We start from the raw sequence: 20474 nt of genomic DNA on the forward strand, positions 1-20474 counted from the left end.
GTACTTTAATCAGATACAAGATGTATACAGATTGGAGGCCATAGCTATATAACTGCTCTTTGTGGAACAGCATGAATATGTGTTTTCAATGTATAGGTGTACCCAGGATTACTATCATTTATTACCAAACCTCCTATAGAGTATTTTTTTTTTCTCCATACTGATGAATGCTAGTCTAGTCTTACAATTATTTAATTAATTGCCTATCCCATGAGCCAGAAAAAACCTAATTACCATTAAAATAAAATTTCTGTGGAGGTGACCATTGCTGTAACAGCCAATGACATGTAATAATGTTTCATTTAACATCTGCAGGTGGTATGACAATGTAATGTTCATTAAAAATTACAAATTGAGAAAGGGAATTGGGAGCATCTCTGCTTGAGGTGATAAAAACAAACATTTTACATCAACTTTGATAGCTGATGAGCTGAACACAAAATACTGTTAACTGCAAATACTGATCGGTCATGCAAACATTTTTACTTTGTACCTTTATACACATTTCAATACGCATGCAATGTTAATGTCCACCCTGCAATTCAACTGCTTTGACAGACAAATGGCTGAGAATACAGTATGTGAAACTCATTTCAAACCTTCACGTTGTGTACTGAGTGTAGTTTGTGAAGTTTCATCTCTAACAAGTGCCCCATTTGTACGTGATGTCTCATTTTTAATGCGCTGCTGGGTTACCATAGATTGTGCACTGGAGACAATGCAGGATGCTGAAACCTCAGGTGTTAAAATTCCTATGTCCAAGGCATGCACATCATTCAAATTAGATGATGTATGAGGACCTAGGACACAAAGTAAATGACAACCCATTAAATGTGTTTTTGGATCCACTTGATCATCAAACTGACCATTTACAACGCAATGTAAAACCTTTTTAGATCTATGGATCACGCCAAGCCATGGTCACAGGAGAATGGTATTGACTCTCTGGATCTGATACCTTTACACTTTTTACTCAGGAATATTGAATATCAATTTTATACAACATATGCAAGATAAAATTTCAATTCTATCTGTATTTATTACAGAAACATTATAAAGGACTAACGTTTGCACTTGGAACATACCAATACTTTATTCTTACCTGCTGTATTAGTCCCAGGTGAGTCTTGTAATTTGCCATTTAATTCTACAGTTCCACTGGAAAGTGCTTGTTTCTCTGTTAAGGTTATCTTCATTCCAATAACACCATGGTCATTAGCAGTGGACTTTACTAAAGAGCTGGGTGTGGAATTCTAGTTCAGTGACAAAAGAAATATATGTCATCACATATAAAGGAAATATTTGTCAATAAGTGTAAAAGTGCCTAAAGTGTCATTAACGGGTTCCTGCCCACCCCATTTTACAAAGACGGCTGGGCGGGACTGCTCTTGTTCTGGGAGGACATCCAATGACATCCTCCCATTCTTGCCGCTCATGTGTGCCCTCCCTGATCAGTGTTGAGCTGTGTCCCTCAGACACATCGCATCACCGATCAATAACATTGGCTCTTTACCATGTGATCAGCTGTGTCCAACTACAGCTGATCACATGTAAACAAATGCCGGGTATCGGCACTTTATTTCCTCAGCGCTGTCACGGTCTGAGGAGAGGAAAGCTGATAACCGGCTTTCCTCTAACAGGGGGACATTTACAATGATAATCAGGGCACTAATCATCAGTGAATCCCCATCAGCGCACATTAGTGAAGAAGAAAAATTACGTATTTGCAGAAATTTATAACAGAAAACGTTTTTGTTTTTTTCACATTTTTTTCTGTGTTTTTTTCTTTTGTTTAGCAAAACATAAAAAACCCAGGGGTGATGGAATACTACCAAAGGAAAACCATCGGTCTCAAAAAAAAATTGTAAAAATGTTATGTTGGTACAGTGTTGCATGAGCTCGCAATTGTAATTCAAAGTGCGACAACGCTGAAAGCTGCTGAGGCTGTCAATCACAGGCTGTGTGCTGGAGCTCCCTCTCCTGTCACCTTTTTTCTTTTGATGTCAAGAAAAACTTGTTAGAAATGACTTATGCATATAGCAGAGAAATTACACTTAAAGGGTTTGTAAAACCTCAAGGTTTTTCACCTTAATGCATTCTATGCATTAAGGTGAAAAACCTTTTGTAGTGCAGCAGCCCCCCAGAGCCCCCCTTTTACTTACCTGAACCCGGTCGTTCCAGTGACGGGGACGAGCACAGCAGCTCCAGCCGGTCTCTCGGGTCCTCATTGGATAGATTGATAGCAGCAGGAGCCATTGGCTCCCGCTACTGTCAATCAAATCCAGTAACCCGGGAGCCGTGGGCGGAGCTTAGTCCTTCTGTCTGTGTCAATGAACGCAGCAGCAGGACGCGGGAGCATGCGCGCACAAGTGCCCCCATGGAATGCGATCTCTGTGGGGGCACTCGAGAAGAGGAGGAGCCGGAAGCACCGCTGAGGGACCCCAGAAGAGGAGGATCAAGGCCGCTCTGTGCAAAACCCTTGCACAGTGGAGAGAAGTATGACATGTTTGTTATATAAAAAAAACAAAAAAACAAACAAACCTTTACAACCCCTTTAATGCTGTGGACTGAGACAATGACACACTATAGAGATATATGCTTTGTACATATTTCATGTCTGAGGTTTACAACCACTTTAATGTTTAGTTTTACATGCCTGGTTGATCCTGCCTTTTTTTCCATGGATCTCCCCTCTCCTCAGTGGCAACAAAATAGCAGGTGATCCTCTATGTACTGCATTGTCACTCGCAATGCACATGCTCCAGTCTGCCTTTTAGGAGGCTTCTCACTTCCTCAATTTTTTCCTCAAGCCGCTCCCACATGACTTTGTTCATAGTCTTGTGGGGAGGCTCCAACTATTTCTATAGCAGCATCTTCCCCTCCTCCCCTCCCATTCGCCCACATGTGCTGACAATACTGCAGAATGGAGCCACAGGAGTGACTGATGCTTTATACTAAGAGCTGCTTAACATGACACAGACGTCTGCAGACTGAGGAGTTCACTGCTTGCTCCGCACACCTATTGAACAGTGTGGTGTGGAGTAGGCAAACAGCATGACCACAGCGCAAAAAAAAAAAAAAATTTAATGGAGGCATTTATATTAATTATTTCTATGTAATCTACCCTGGATTAATTTTATTGCCACGGTTAAAAAATATGAAAGCATGCTTAGTAACATTTTAACAGGTTATTTTTTTGTACGTGCATATGATTTTATTGGACCCCATATATACAAACATTGGCACAAAGCTAAATTAGTGGCATGGCACCGACATTGATATGGCCTAATACATGTAAATCATTATAAACTTATCAGCCACTTACCTGGCTAACTGGTCCACTACTGCTTTTCTGGTGACAAGTGTCCACTTTATGTTCAGGAGGAAATATGCAGCTTGCGGGAGATACTTGGCTAACTGCATCTATAATATTAGCAGGGACATGGTCATTCTTGTAAACATTAAATTACATGTAAAACATATGGTTTCATGAGTCTAGTTACAGTACAGCAGCCAGAACTGGATCCTGTTACATTAAAGCATGTTATACAGCACAGTGCTGTTTAATTTGGCCCTTTCTATCACCTGAAATACCTGGCTGATCCTGCCTGGTTCTGCCCTCCCCCTGTAAACTGACCACGGTATATCATGGCTGCTGAGCCCTGACACCATGGTCAGTTTATGTGTGTCTGTCATCCGCTGCTTTCTGCAGCTCTCCTGTGTCTCCCTCTATCCTCCTCCCCTCCCACCCCCCTCCCTGCCTGTCAGCTCTGTCCACTTCACAATCCTCCCATCCTACTGCTTTCATGATACAACAAGCTTGCAACAATCCCCTGTGCCACGTTAAATAATGTCCCCAGCAGATTTATTTTTTTTAAATGCCGCTGTTTACCCGATTTCAGAGCGCTCATGTGACTGGCCTCCTCTCTCCTCCTCTGCAACTCCTGGCTGATGTCAGTGGCAGTTTCTCAGCCTCGCCCGCTTTGCTGTCAGTTCCAGAGAGAAGAGATGCGGCCGGTCATGTGAGCGCCAATGGCCTCTTTGAAATCAGGTACACAGCGGCAGGTTTTTTTAAAAACAAATGCACTGGGGACATTAACATAGCAGAGGGGATTGTTGCAAGGTTGTTGCATGGCTTAACAACCTCTTTAAGCCATACTGCAGTACACTGATGTGTCCAATTGGAATATCAGGACAGGAAGATCTGGTACTCTCAAGCATGAAGCCAATTGTGCTAGCAAGTACATTTTAGAAATGTCTCTCAGATGTTGAGCAATAACAGTGTGTATATTATATATACATACACACAGTACTGTGCAAAAGTTTTAGGCAGGTGAGAAGAAAGGCAAGAATGCTTTCATTCATTTCATTTTTATGATGTTTATTTTTTTTCAATTTACAAAATGCAAAAGTGAGCGAAGAGAAGAAAAATCAAAATCAAATCAATATTTAGTGCGACTACCCTCTGGCTTCAAACTAGCATCAGTTCTTACACTTGTACTATGTGTACACTTGCACAAAGTCAGGGATTTTGTATGATTTCTTTCCTCTGGATCAACTGTAGGTATAGGATTGTGTATATAGGATTGTATAAAAAACGTTTTCCCTTTATTGGTTAACTAGATGGACTTGTGTTTTTTTTTCAACTAGACTAACTATGTAACTATGTATTAGAGTCAGATGTATGATTAACCAATTATACCAAAGGAGGTGCTAATGGTCATCAATTTTATATGTAGGTTGAAACACCGTCATTAAACAGAAACAGCTGTGTAGGAGGCTGAAAGTGATACTAAAGTCACGTTTTTATTTTTCTTTAAGAATAACAAACCAATGAGGAGGGAGCAGAGACACTCCAACATCACTAGATTGAAATGGGCTCAAGTATTAGGGGGGCTGAGGGGAGAGCTGCACACAGAAGCCATTTTATCTTAATGAATAGAATGCATTAAGATAAAAAAACCTTCTGACTTTACGACTTTAAAATTGGGTGAGAAAAAGCCAAACTCTGCTACTGGGTGAGGTTGTGGAAGACCGTTTCATGTCACAGGTCATACACCATGGCAAGACTGAGCACAGCAACAAGACACAAGGTAGTTAAACTGTATCAGCAAAGTCTCTCCCAGGCAAAGATTTCCAAGCAAATTGGGATTTCAAGGTGTGCTGTTCAAGCTCTTTTGAAGAAGCACAAAGAAACATGCAATGTTGTGAACCGTAGATACAGTGCTTGGCCAAGGAAACTTAATGCAGCAGATGAAAATCACATCATGCTTTTTTCCCTTTCAAAATCAAAAAGATGTTCAGCGGTGCCATCAGCACAGAACTGTAGGAAACCAGTGGGACCCAGGTACACCCATCTACTGTCTGGAGAATTCTGGACAGACCTAATCTTCATGGAAGAATTGCAGCCAAGAAGCCATACCTCTGACGTGGAAACAAGGCTAAGTGACTCAACTATGCATGAAAAATAGGATTTTTTAAAAGAGCTTACCTGTAAAATCCTTTTCTTTCGAAGGACATCACGGGACACAGAGCCACAGTAATTACTGATGGGTTATATAGGTATCACTGGTGATTGGACACTGGCACACCCTATCAGGAAGTTCAACCCCCTATATAATCCCTCCCCCTTGCAGGGATACCTCAGTTTTGTAGCCAAGCAATATAGTGTATTAGAAGAGGGGTGGGACCTCTGTGTCCCGTGATGTCCTTCGAAAGAAAAGGATTTTACAGGTAAGCTGTTTTAAAAAATCCTATTTTCTTTCTCGAACATCACGGGACACAGAGCCACAGTAATTACTGATGGGATGTCCCAGAGCAATGCTACCTGAGGGGGGGGAACCACGACCAAGTAGGGTGCAATCAGACCTGAGGACCCTGTACTGCTGCCTGCAGCACACTACGCCCAAAGGCGATATCCTCATGCCTTCTCACATCCACCTGATAGAATCTGGTGAATGTATGAACTGAAGACCAGGTTGCGGCCTTGCAGATTTGAGCCATAGAGGCCCGGTGATGCACTGCCCAAGAAGCACCAATAGCCCTTGTGGAATGTGCCCTGATCTGAAACGGAGGAATCTTCTGTTTCAAACCGTAAGCTTGAATGATCAACTGTCGAATCCATTTAGAAATGGTAGCTTTTGACGCTGCCTGTCCTCTATTGGGACCCTCTGGCAGCACAAACAAAACATCCGTCTTGCGGATCTGAGTAGTTGCCCCTAGATAGGCCTTAACTGCTCTTACTACATCCAACGAATGTAGAGATCTCTCTTCCGGAGAACAGGGATCTGGAAAAAAGGAAGGTAGAACAATGTCTTGGTTTAAATGAAAATCAGAAACCACCTTCGGTAAAAAACTAGGATGAGGGCGTAGTACCACTCTATCCTTGTGTATAATCAAATAAGGCTCCTTACAGGAAAGGGCTGCTAATTCTGATACTCTTCTAGCAGAAGAGATGGCCACCAGAAAAATTAATTTCCTTGTCAACAAGACCAAAGGAATCTGACTTATTGGTTCAAAAGGCCGTTTCTGTAACACAGCCAGGACCAAATTCAAGTCCCAGGGGTTTAGGGACGCTTTAACCGGAGGATTAAGACGCATCACCCCCTGCATAAAGTTTCGGACCAAAGAATGCGAAGCAAGTGGCCGCTGAAATAATACTAATAAAGCAGAGACCTGGCCCTTGATGGTACTCAAGGCCAGCTTCATCTCTAATCCCATCTGTAGAAAATCAAGGATTCTACCTATGACATATTTCCTGGGATGCCAACCTCTGGATTCACACCAGGTTATATAAGCTTTCCAGACTCTATGATAAATCATCCTGGAAGCTGGCTTCCTTGCATTAATCAAGGTAGATATGACAGGACCTGAGAGCCCACGACTCTTCAGAACGTGGGTCTCAATAGCCAAACCGTCAAATTTATCGTTTGTAAGGCAGGATGGAACACTGGACCTTGAGATAACAGGTCTGGGCGTACCGGTAGGGTCCACGGGGAACCCACCGTCATCCTTACTATTTCTGCATACCAAGTCCTTCTGGGCCAAGCGGGGGCCACCAGAAGTACCGACTTCCTTTCCTGCCTGATCCTGCGAAGGAGTCGTGGTAGTAGCAGAATAGGCGGGAATGCATAAATCAGTGAGAACCGATGCCACGGAATCACCAACGCATCCGTCCCGCATGCAAGAGGATCTTTTGTCCTTGCCACAAATCTGTCTATCTTTTTGTTGAATCGGGATGCAAAGAGATCTACATCTGGAACCCCCCATCTTTGGCATATGGCCCAAAAGACGTCGGGATGCAGAGACCATTCCCCTGGAAGTAACTGCTGGCGACTTAGATAGTCCGCCTGCCAATTCTCTATTCCCGGGATGAAAACTGCCGATATGCATGGCACATGCATCTCTGCCCAGACTAAGATCTGGTTCACCTCTTTTTGAGCAGCTCGGCTCCGGGTGCCTCCCTGATGATTGACATAAGCCACTGCTGTGGCATTGTCGGACTGGATCCTGACCGGACAACCCTGTAGCCTGATAGTCCAGGCCTTTAGAGCTAGATGTATCTCCCGGATCTCCAGAATGTTGATGGGTAAGGTCCTCTCTGTCTTGGACCATACCCCTTGGACCGCAGCCTGTTCCAGAACTGCTCCCCAACCTGACAGACTGGCATCTGTTGTTACCACCGTCCAGGTAACCGGTAGAAAGGATTTCCCCTTCTGCAGGTTTTCGGGTATGAGCCACCAATTGAGGCTCTGACGCACCGCATGCGACAGGTGCATCGGAAAGTCTAATGCCTGAACCTTCTTGTTCCAGGTCGACAGAATACTGTGTAAGCGTCCCTCTTTCAAACGGACTCTTTCCCCAGCGCCGGGGGCTTCAGCCTCCAGGCAGTCTCGACGGCCGCCTCCATCGGCGAATGGAGTGAGTGAAACTGAGCATAGGGAACTGCTTCGAATGAAGACACCATCTTCCCTAGTAGCCTCATACAAAGGCGGACTGAGGGACCCTTCTTGGTCCTTACTGTCAGAATCAGCTCTCTCAAAGCAGTGATCTTTGCCTGGGGTAGAAATATTTTCTCCTGGCTTGTATGTATAATCAGACCTAAATATTCCAGTCTTCTTACTGGTTTTAGGAAAGACTTTTCTAAGTTGAGGATCCAACCCAGGTGTTCTAGATACCTGACCGTGGTCCTCAAGTTTCCATTCAAAGAGGCTACCGACCGGTCTATCAAGAGCAGGTCGTCTAGGTATGCTATGACAGCTATACCCTGAGCCCTTAATCTGGCCAGAGGAGGAGCCAAGATCTTTGTGAACACTCGAGGTGAAGTGGCTATCCCAAAGGGCAGAGCCATAAACTGGAAATGGCGCCCTCCTACCTCGAAGCGCAGAAACTTCTGATGAGCAGGAAAAATGGGCACATGCAGATATGCATCTCTGATGTCTATTGATGCCAGAAATTCTCCTCCCTGCAGGGTGGGAACTACTGTTCGAATTGATTCCATGCGGAAGGATTGAATCCTTAGGAATCGGTTCAGATCCCTTAAGTCCAAAATGGGCCTGACAACCCCATTTGGCTTTTGGACCGTAAAAAGGTTGGAATAGAAGCCCAATCCCTGGTCCTTTGCGGGAACTATCATAATGACCTCCTGCGACAAAAGTCGCTCTAACGCTAGAAGGAGCGACTGCTTCTTCTCTTGGTCTCTGGGAACATTTGATCTGAGGAACCGAGGAGAAGGGAATTCCTGAAACTCCAGCTTGTACCCTAAGGTTACCGTGGAGACTACCCATCTGTCCTGGAAGTCCTCCTGCCAGAGCTCTGAGAATTGTCGCAGTCTTCCCCCCACTCGAGTGAGCGGGGGCGCCCCCTCATGCAGAGGTCTTAGTGTTTTGCCTAGTAGGCTTCTTTCCCCAGGACTTCTTTTGTCCCTGGGGTTGACTCTTGTCTCTGGACCCCGATGGAGGCGGCCGTCGAGACTGCCTGGAGGCTGAAGCCCCCGGCGCTGGGGAAAGAGTCCGTTTGAAAGAGGGACGCTTACTCTTCTTCTTGACAGGTAAGAGAGTGCTTTTCCCACAAGAGATTCTCTTGATATAGTTATCCAAGTCCTCTCCAAACAACCTTGCACCACGAAATGGAAACCCAGCCAGTAGCTTCTTACATGGTGCTTCGGCTGACCAATTTTTCAACCATAGGATTCTACGTATATGCACCAACCCCAGTGAAAGACGGGAGGTTTGCACGATAGAATCTCTAATGGCGTCAACCACAAAGCATAAGGCCGCTGGAAGGTTAGCAAACCCCTGGGCCTGCTGTTCAGGTAATACTTTGATGACCTGCTTAACATGGTCTCTTAAGTATTGACAGACTCCAATCGCTGCTATTGCAGGTTGGGCCACTGATCCTGCTAAGGAGAAAACATCCTTCAATAGGGATTCCATCCTTTTATCTACAGGATCCCTGAGCATCTGAGCATTGTCTACAGGACAAGTCAGGCTATTATTTATTGAGGAAATGGCGGCATCAATAGCCGGAATTCCCCACATTTTAATAAACTTTTCTTCCATCGGATAAAGTGTTGAAAACTTTCTCGGCGGAAAAAAACGTTTGTCTGGGTGATCCCACTCAGAATAAATAAGCTTTTCAAGTAAAGTATGAACAGGAAAAGCATGTGCTGCTTGGAAAGGTTTCAGTGACCCCAAAGCAGAAGAGGATTCTTTAGCAGTTTCAGGTATGGGCAACTTAAATGTGGAGCGGACCAATCCAGTGAGGATCTGCACTAAGACTTTCTCCTCTTGGGAAGTCGCAGAGGGTCCCTCTCCACCTGAATCCTCCGAAGAGGAATCATCCATCCCATCCCGATCCTCTGAAAGGGATTCATCTCCTTTATCCCAGAGCTCCTCTGTCTGAGGGTCTTGGGGAACAGAGGAAAGCCTAGTGCGTTTTCTTCCACTGAGTGAAGACGTAATCACGGCCATTAATCTTTCCTCTAGACCATTAATGGTTGAGGAAAAAACCTCTTGTGTAATATATACAGGGGCTGAAGTGCCAGAAGCAGGTGTAGCCCCTGACCCAAATGGCTCTCCCTGGCTAGCCGTCCCTGGCCCATCTTTAGGGGGGAAGGATGCTGCCGACAGGGGGCCCTCAGAACCTGAACGAGATCCCCTAGTGTCTCTGGTTCCTGGGGTGCTTGAACCTCTTCTACCCATAGTGCAAAGCAACAAGGTGTGAGGTATACAAATGAACACTGTCCGCTGAGCGATGTAGTCTGGCTAAAAGCCTTGCTACCCAATGCTCAGTCTGGTGTTACTTCAGTAAATGCTGCCTAGGAGAATGCCTGTGTCCCACCTTACATGCGACCGTCAGCTCTGTGTCTCTCAGAAGGCTGAGTGCACCTGTACAGAGTGCCTTTAATAGCCTGCAGCTGGCCTGAGTGGGAGTCTAAACACTCTGTGCTGACATCCCGCCCCCTTCCCTACCGCCCCCCCCCCCTCGAGTTTTGAAAAAAACGAGCGCTTCCCACACTGCCGACTCTCCTGTCATGCTCTGGAGAAAAGGCTGGGGATGGGGGGGGGGGAAGGAGGGAGACTGGTAACAAGATTTGCCTGAACGGCTATCTTCAGAGATGGTGGCCATTAGGCCACAGAGCCCGGGTGGTATAACCACTTTCTAGACCCCTGTGGCCCCTCTCTAGCCTGGGGGGGAACATTCAAACATGAGAAATCCCCCCATCCACCTTACCTGCTTGCAGCCTGCTTGATACGCTGGGACATACACAGCGATTACAACACCTGAGACAGACATTCAGCATGTGTAGGTTTGTGCTCTTGGCAGCCCCCGGTGGTCACAATAGGCATAGCATGCATTTACCTTAAAGGAGAAAAGCCACTAGAACTCAAAAATTCTGTGGAATCTCCTCTTACCTTATCCAGCCGCAGGGTGCTGTTTACACAGACCCAATCTTCACCTCTCACGGTGGGCTCCGTTTGAAAAAACCGTCAGAGACTGGGGCCCCCATCAGTAGGGGGATCCAACAGTTCTGGGACCGTAAAGCACCTCGCCAGAAATTAGGAAGTTTAAAGCCATTTTCTGATCTGCGGGGTCCAGCTCTCTAAAAAGAGAAGCATTACGGGTAAAACCTCGTTTCTTCGGACACGAGGCCCGGGTACCATTCAATTCGGCCATGAAAAGACACTTTGAATGGATCCGGTTCGCCTGGCTTGCCCCAGTATAGGATCTTAGGATATTCCCTTTGGAGCTCAGCACAGGACATCTTTACACGTCCATCACCTAAGACACTGGCGTAAAAACTGAGGTATCCCTGCAAGGGGGAGGGATTATATAGGGGGTTGAACTTCCTGATAGGGTGTGCCAGTGTCCAATCACCAGTAATACCTATATAACCCATCAGTAATTACTGTGGCTCTGTGTCCCGTGATGTTCGAGAAAGAAACATAGGAACTGCAGTGCAGAAAATTGGCAGCAGGTGCTCTGGACTGACGAGTCAAAATTTGAAATATTTGGCTGTAGCAGGAAGCAGTGCGGTACAAAAATGAGCGTCTGCAGGCAACAGTGAAGCATGATAGAAGTTCCTTGCATGTTTAGGGCTGCATTTCTGCAAATGGATTTGGAGATTTGGTCAGGATCAATGGTGTCCTCAATGTTGACAACCCCAAACAAACATACAGCCAATGTAATTAAGAACTATTTTCAGTGTAAAAAAAAACAAAAAACAAGGAGTTCTGGAAGTGATGGATTGGCCCACACAGAGCCCCGATCTCAACATCATGGAGTCTGTCTGGGATTACATGAAGAGACAAAAGGATCTGAGGCAGTCTGCATTCACAAAAGATCTGTGGTTAGTTCTTCAAAAACTATGTGCAATTGTACCTAGAAAAACTGATGCTGTTTTGAAGGCAAAAAGTGTTCACACCAAATATTGATTTGATTTGGATTTCTCTTCTTTTTGTTTACTTTGCATTTTGTTAATTGATAAAAAATAAACTATCAGCACTTCTATTTCTGTATACACACACATCACATATACTTTAAAAAGAAGCTTCAGTAACAAACTATAAAAACACAGTAAAATGCAGTAAAAATATAAAAACTATAATAACCCACCCACATAATTAAACTGAAAAACCTCTTGAGATATTGCGTGACACAGGGAGGAAGGGGCAGCTAAAAACTCTCAATGACAGCTTTTTATGATCAACCCATAATACCCATTCAATATTGTATTACTGACAGGGTCTCGGCAAGAATTCTAAATTTTGCAACCAAAAAAGGTGTAGCGTTATAAGTGTATAGAAGTAACTGAGTAGCTTTATAGCCACCCGAATCACTTCTATGTGACATCCAAATGTAAAAATATAATATTACTCCCAGCTTCTATAATGGTTAGGAGTATGTATATATGCTAGTGCTGCCTCTGAAGTAATAGTTATCTTGGTGGCAGCAAATGGGTTAAACTGCTTGTAAATCCAAATTTTTGGGGGTGTTATTTTTTTTTTTGGATAGAGCAGGGAGAGTTTTATTTTCATGTGTCCCCGCTAGATAGATTTAGCCTCAATATCTGTACTGGTGACCATTGGCACCAAGACAAGAAGTCCAAAATGTTGGCGCTGCAATCAGAACAAAAAAAACACCAAGCAGAGAAAGGTTTAACCCTTCCCTACTCGATCCAAAACCAAAAAAAATGTAGCTATATGTAAACTTTAATAAATAATTTTAAACTCAGCATGCAGATATATATATATGAGATATATATTGATCTTAAAGTGTATCTAAACCCAAAACAATAATGTAATAAACTGCAGTCCTTAGGAGGTGGTGGTTGCATTAGGTTTAATTTTTAAAAAAAACTTTCGGTAAGTACAGAAAAATAGGAATTTTGATGTATCTGTAAATTCCAAATCTCAGAGTTAATTACAGGACATATAAAGATATTTCTAGACCATGGGTTATATGCCACTATCTTCAGATGATTGTATCCTGGCAAAAGCTTTATATGTATCCATGTAACCCCTCCAATTCCACGAGGCTCCAGTTTTTCTTTAGCAAGAGAAAGAGGGAAGGGATCTGTGTCATGTACTGTACTTCAAGATATGGAATTTACAGGTATTTTAAAATTCCACTTATTCTCAATAGTACAGTACAGGACACAGGGATTGATTCTTAGATCATATGACGTCCCCAAACAATAATTCAAGGGGTGGACAACAAAATAGTCAAAAGAGCAGTGACAGGCTGCCGGAAAACAAGGTTAGTCAGTCAACAGTCCCAAACATGCATTTGACCACAGAAGCACATATTAACAGATGTTAAAAAAACCACCTGGTAAGAAAATTAAAAAAAACAGTTTTGAAACGTGAACAAAAAAAACAAGGTGGTGGCCAGGCAACTTTGTGAGAAAAACAGATGCTAGATGCGATAAAAAGCCCAATAACCCAGACATGTCAGGGAAAATGGGCTCAGGTAGGGAAAAGGGGACTCATTCCCTGAGGGCAGATACCCTGGGCAGCCCATTCATTTTTTTTTTTTTCCAGTGGGTTGAAAAAATTTTTTTAAAAATCACCCGATTTCTCTATCCACATATCCACACACTAGATGTGGATTTTTTTTTTTTTTGACATGCATTCAGGGAGGGACGTGGATAGTGAGAATACCATTCCCACATAAGTCAATGAACCCCCCAAAAAAGGACAAAGTGTTTACAACAAATCCAAGTAATGATCTAACAAGAAACGTATAGCACGGAACTAGCATGTAAATGTAAAAAAAAGAGTAAAGAAAAGAGGGCGCACCGGCCTTGTGCATTAGCCTAAGCAAATTTATTGATAAACACAAATTAAAAACTACTCACAAACATGTGAAGAAAAATTGCTTTGTAAAAGCCACCTAATCGTGGTGATCAGTCAGTCTCAAGATGGTGAAGGAGAGGACATCAGGGCCACTGCTAGCTGACGCGTTTCAAAGGAGTATCTTCTTCCTCAGAGTAAATGTAAGCCCTGTCTTACCTTGTCCATTTCACTGGTCCCGTCCAGGGTCCAGGCTTTGCCCATTACGGTGGGCAAACCCCCGAAGGGGTATTCAGTGTCTAGGTGCCATAGGAATAGATGATGGCCCTGGACTTGTTTAGCACCTTGTGACTAACTCGCTCATTGCACCACATGTTCAAAGCAAAAATTACAGGCCGGCCCCGCTGTTGTGGTATCCGGGTACGGTTCCCAAAATGTACATCGAGGGAAACTAATCTGGAAACTGCTTATGACTTATAAGGCAATAAGCAACCTGTCCTTGATAGAAGGAAAAACTGGTGAAGAACAGAAAAAAAAAAATCTCGCCACAGGAGAAGTGATTCATCACCTAAAGGTACTAACTAAAAATTGGAGCCTCACGGACTGAGCGGGGTTATATGGATACATTAGTCGGCAGTCCCAGCAAAGCTTTTGCTAGCATCCTATCACCTAAACGTAGCAGCATAACCAACGATTTAAGAATCAGTTACAGTGTCCTGTATTGTACAAATAAAGTATAACTAAAGGCAAAACTTTTTTTTAGTTTTGAATAGAGTGGAGAGAAATAAGAACACCTGTCAGTTTTGATTGCTGTCTGTGCCCCCATTAGGGAGAATTACCCTCTCTATTTGTCCTGTTTACCATTATCATTGAAATTGAAAGTAAAAGAAAATCCCAAATTTTGGATTGTCTCCAGAAACGTAATAGAGGGGAAATTTCCAATGTGGACACTGGTTCTAGCGACCTGGGGATCCCCAAGAGATTCCCTTAATTAGCAGGGATTACCTCTCACTTCCTGTTTGGCTACAGGACAGGACATGGAGGTAAATCTCCCCAATGGGATAAAGATGGCAAAAATAAACCTTACAGAGGTTATAACCCTCCCTTACTCTATCCAAAAAAATTGTTTTGCCTAATAGTTCTACTTTAAGTTATATCAGTTGATCTTGCCAGAAATGTAGTGCCCTTGTCATTTTTTGTGAGCTGAAAAAATACAAAAAAACAATGCTCTCTTTCTTCTGTAAGCTAATAGTCCCAACAATCTCTTCAATAATGGAGATTAACAAAAGGCAAACATATTCAAAAGCTAGAGGCTAGCCAGTGTGACAACAATGACTGACTCAATCAATACACTGAAGAGGGGAGTGTAGCCACAAAGGGACAGAAATGTTTCATCTGCAGGATTACCAAGTGAATTAAAGGGAGAAGCTTGAAAAGAAAAAAGAAACGGCAGTATGAATGTCAAAATGATGGCTGCTCCATCATATTTCAAATTCTGAAAGCGGGGTTCTGCAACAAATCTACCATCCACTTTCAGTCATGGTAAATAATTAAAAAAAAAAAAAATCCACGTGCATTTATTATTTTTTTTACACAGTAGTCTGCAAAGCACTGCACCTGCAATCAGTGGATCATGGGTGCAATGTCAGGCTCCTGCAGACACTTCATACAGCTCTCTGCCTTACCTTCATACGGGCAGACAGTTACTCAGCTGCAGGAAGTGTCAATGGACTATGATGGGGCTGATCAGTGCTCTTGAAGTCCATCGAGAGCTACAAGCAGTCTGCTGCAGTGGTAGATGGCACTTGTAGGTGAGGGCCTCAGGTGCTGAAGGGGTGGTGGTGCATAGCAACATGTTACATCCCAAATATGGGTTTAACGTGTAACATGTTGCTAGAGCTGAACCTATTCTTTGAAGCAAGGGATGTACTGCTTTTTCCATGTTACTAAAACATATTTCTCAGACTGTAACTTACTTTCTTCCACATTTTGTGGGTATGAAAGTCCACTCTGAAGTAAGTGCAATGGAGCTGCGTATGGTGAAATACAAGAACTCTGTGTTGAAAGTTCACTGAGGTGGGCAGGTTTTCCAGCACATGGAGACACCGGTATTTCAGGGCTTAGTTGCAGGAGATATCTTTCAACAGTTGGCAGTTCATCCCATTTTACATGAAAGGAGTTTGTGGTAGCCAGTATTAGCTGAACTTGTGAAGATGTTGACGGCTTTTCTGAAAAAGACACATAAAAGTGCTTGCAACCAGGGCTTTAAAGCACATTGCTACAAGATAACCTGTATCAGTCTGGTGTGTCCTACCTGTGTCAATGTACCAAAGGTCTTTGCAACACACTTGGTAATTCCATGCCTTTTTGTAACCATCCCTTCCACTCCAAATGTACAGGCGTTTTCCAACTGTGACTGCGCAGTGTCCTGCTCTTGGTCTTGGCCAGTTAACTTTCTCTTCTGAGCTGTCTGCCATTAACATGGTCCACTCCATGGAGTCTGCTCAACAAAGTGAGACACATACAGTAAAAATAAAAATCAGCTTGCAATTATATAAACACGGAAGCATGCTGTACACGGTATCCAGCTACCAATAAACTATATGAAAATCAATTATACACACCAAGATCTAAGCAGGAAAAAGAGTTAGTGCACTTCCATTGATTCTCTTGAGCAGGCACGCTGTCACCATTTTCACTTTGTGGGACCCAGCCACCAAATATATACATTCTAAAATAGATCAAACTATGCATTAGGATAGAAAAAAGAACACTTTTCACAGTAAATATCCTATGTTTTTCTATCATACAGATTATTCCAAAGGGAAACCAGATTAAATTTAAAGACATTGAGCAACAAAAGACAAAACACAATACAAAAGATGCAATGAAATTAGACAAACAGCTTTTTGCTTTTCTTTTCAAGTTACATAATCTTATCCAAGCTGCATAATCTCCATTTTGATTTATTACCAAACAATAATAATAACTAGCTCAAAGTGAGCCTGCTCCAGAATGGGTAGAGTAGAGCCGATTCGCAGAGCGAATACACTGAGAGAGCTGTGGAACAATGTGACCAAAGTGAAATGACTAGGGAGGTATGCACTTAGTGGGGAAGTGAGGTTACTGGAGAAAGATGTACTGTGAACAAGGGCTATCAGGAAGGGGGGGGGGAGGGGGATACCCTATAAGTGAAGGCTAAGGTGGCCAGTGAGTGGTGTGCTCTGAATGGGGGCTAAGGTGGGCAGAGGGGGACGCGCCCTGAGTGGGGAGAAATGAGCTGTGAGCTGAGTGGGAGGGTAAGGTGGGTGGGAATGCTTTTTGGTTGGGGAAGGAATTTTGTCTGAATGGGGAAGAGGTAGTATGGGAGAGGGATGCAGTCTAAAGGGGTGCAAGTGAACACTGGGAGGCATGAGATGCTGCTCCGAGCCAAGCCTCAGGCTACAGATTGCCTGCATCTCTGCAAGTGATTAAGTGCACAAGATCGCTAGCTCCAGGGTGGAATAAATGTTATCTGTAGTAAAGTGGACAAGGAGGGAAAAAGAGAGGGGAGGTAGAGTGGAAACACACAGGACAACTGTCCAATCAGAGAATGCACAAGGAGTTCTCTAAAATGGCAGCGGTGCCGAGAAAGCGTTTATCACTCATGGCATGACATTTATCATTCATAACATGCCTTAATTGTAACGGTTTTGGGAAACAGTTGAATTATTGTGTGTGGTTCTTCTTTAAGAGTCACCTTGACAAAATATATGTGTGCGTATATACAGTTATGAGCCAAACATATGTGGACCCCTGACCACCACACATATAAACTTGTTATAGATTCTATTCCAAAAACATGGGCATTAATATGGAGTTGCCATGCCCCCACCACCATCTCCTTTACAGCTATAATAATCTCTACTCTTCCAGAAAGGCTTTCCAGAAGATCTCTAAATGTCTGGGAATTTGTGCCCATTCTGCCAAAGACACATTTACATGGTCAGGTACTGATGTTGGAAGACAAAACAGGCTGACTGTTGGTGTTCCAGTTCATTTGCAGGATGTTCAATAGGGTAGAGGTGGTCATGGCTCTGTGCAGGTTACTTGAGTTCCTCCTCAACAAACTATGAGGTTGATTTACTAAGGCAAATAGACTGTGCACTTTGAAAAGAGCGGTTGCCCTCTGCAAGAGCAGTTGCTCCAGAGCTTAATAAATTAGCAGAAGCTCTGCTGACTTCATCATCCAATCATGTACAAGCAAAAATGCAGGTTTTTTTTCCTTGCACATGATTGGGTATTCTTTGCAAAGTGAAGCTTTACCTCATTTACTAAACTCTGTAATAAGTGCACTTGCAGAGGGCAACTTCACTTTGCAAAGTGCACGGTCTATTTTTGCCATTAGTAAATCAACCTCTATGTCTTTATAAACCTTGTTATGTGCATCTGAACTCCACAGTATGAGGGATGCCCACATAATTTAGGCCAGGGGTAGGCAACCTTAAAGAGGTGAACAACATGGGAGAAGTCAAAGATCACTGGGCACAGTGTCGCCCCCTCACACCTGATCTAAACTTTAACTTTTAATTGCCGTACTACCGTGTCGCAATCACGTGCATTGCATGGCAATCATTGATTTAAATCAGGTGGTAAGGAGACAACATATTGCCTCCTCACCACCTGTTAAATACACCCAGATTGCTGTCCAGAGGAGCAGCACTGCTTGCTGCACTTTGGAATGAGCCCTTAGTTTCATTTGGCAGCGGCACCCTTAGGACTCGTTCAAACAGAAAGTTGAGGTGGTGGTAAAACCCTGCGGTTGAGTCGCGGGTCAGCAAGCCCAGACTGCGATCTACCAGTCACCTGTTCGTGATCTACTGGTAGATTGCGATCTACAGGTTGCTGACCCTAACTTTAGGCCATATTGTAGATGTATGATTATGTATCTATATCATGGTCATATGCCATTTATTTATAATTTAATTAAAGAAAATTATATATATTATTAAAGGGACATACCTATTCCCTATCACATTAGCTGTGTGCAGGCTTCTAGGTAAAGGTGATACCCCTTTAGCTTCTGGACTATTCCAGGTCATAGTTTCTATAAAAACAAAATTAAAGATAAAATGAAAAAAAGAAAACAAAAATTGCAATTATGTAGCCTTATTTACCTAGTTATGTGTGGAGTGCAGTAAAATGATACTTTCTGTTAATATTCGGTCTCACTCACCATGACACTGTCAAACCTGCATTTAGAGGACATTTCTACAAGCATATAAATGCATGTAATGATTTTTTAAGATGCCCTGCACATTGTGTGTTGGTCTGTATTTAGAGAAAATAAAATTCTGTGCATCCAGGATTTGATTAGACACTCTAGATGTGGCTAAATGCAGGTCAATGAGTGTAAGGCTCGATTCACATCTATGCATGTTGCTTTTGAGTTTTTCTGCAGTGCTTTTTGCTGTGCTTTCCGTGGGTCTTTAACCGTGATTTGACCGCAATGCGCGGGTGTTTTTTTTGCTTTTCATTCACTGTATATAGCCGGTTGCTAAAAAGCGGGAAGGGGGCCCCCAGATCCCGCCCCCCCATGTGAATGAGTATGGGGTACATTGTACCTCTACCTATTCACCCCAAAAAAAGTAGTGTAGTGTGACAAAAAACAAGTGACAGTTTTTGACAATTCCTTTATTAAAAATGTCTTCTTCCTCCGCCGCCACTGCCGCCGCCAGACCCGCTGAAAAGAAAAAAAGCGATCATCCTCTGACTAGCCCCCAACTTTCTGTTCGCTCTGATGTCTGACATTTCTTATATAACTATGGGCGTGGCCATCGGGTGACATCAATCGGAGCCCCCGCCCCTTGTTGATGGGTCTGTGACGTCACAAGTGGCGGTTATTCTGGATGATGTTAGGTAAAAAATCCGCGCTTCAGACAATGTGTGAGCTGCAGCCCCTCCCTAATTAGTTCCCCGTAGGGTTCTAATTGAATAGATATGAGAGGTAATGTGGGAGAAGAGTGGCGCTGCCCTAAAAATATTTATTGGTAAATGAATTACAACCTATATTCATTAACATAAGTGCTTATATGGGCTGTCTCCTTAATGTACCTAGGTATGGTCATATCTCAACCACTAACTTTGTATGTGTGAATCCCAAATAATAAACCAAAAAATAATAATAAACCAAAGAATAAGTGAAAAATTGAGGGTTGAAATCCTATTACCCTATTAGCAAAGGGTGCTTACTATATTCAAATTGACATAAATAATGTGAAAAAAGACCAATAATCCTTTAGAAATTAGATAAACTAAAAGTTGACCCCAGAGTTCAAAAATATTGGGACACTAAAACATCCTATAAAGTGCAGTATAAAAAGTGTTTCATATGTTCAGATTAGCATGAATATTGTGAAAATGACAACAGTTTCTTTAAAAATGAAATAAAATAAAAATTAACCCCAAGGTTCAAAAGTTTTTTCTTTCTCTGGGTGTACTGGAGAGTCTAACAGCTAGTAACTGGCAAGAGGTGGAGGAACCTGGTTATCTGGAACGCACAGTTTTTTCTGTAATCAGCGGAGGAACCATACAGATCTGAGGAACAGTAGGAGTACTGGAATGATCCATACCTATCCCCAAAGGCACCCACTCTATCGCTCGGTACCCCTGTAGGGGTGTTTCTTTCTGGTGAGTGGG

The 20474-nt window shown here is 43.1% G+C and overlaps 1 protein-coding gene across 3 annotated transcripts in view; it reads right to left on the reverse strand.

Annotated features, from left to right (window-relative positions):
• HCFC2 (host cell factor C2) overlaps positions 1-20474 on the reverse strand; it is a 74829-nt gene that overhangs the window by 32215 nt on the left and 22140 nt on the right. For 2 of the 3 annotated variants that reach the window (XM_073620295.1, XM_073620294.1), the window contains exons 5-11: positions 18798-18882; positions 16421-16527; positions 16111-16296; positions 15773-16024; positions 3326-3423; positions 1103-1253; positions 600-800 (exon numbers count right to left, since the gene is read on the reverse strand). In XM_073620295.1, the coding sequence (XP_073476396.1) occupies positions 600-800; positions 1103-1253; positions 3326-3423; positions 15773-16024; positions 16111-16296; positions 16421-16527; positions 18798-18882 (1080 nt within the window). The remainder of the gene's footprint in view (positions 1-599; positions 801-1102; positions 1254-3325; positions 3424-15772; positions 16025-16110; positions 16297-16420; positions 16528-18797; positions 18883-20474) is intronic. The other variant, XM_073620296.1, reaches the window with a different exon arrangement.

The sequence above is a fragment of the Aquarana catesbeiana genome, linkage group LG03 (genome assembly GCF_042186555.1).
Source record: "Aquarana catesbeiana isolate 2022-GZ linkage group LG03, ASM4218655v1, whole genome shotgun sequence".
In the NCBI taxonomy this organism is placed as follows: Eukaryota; Metazoa; Chordata; class Amphibia; order Anura; family Ranidae; genus Aquarana; species Aquarana catesbeiana.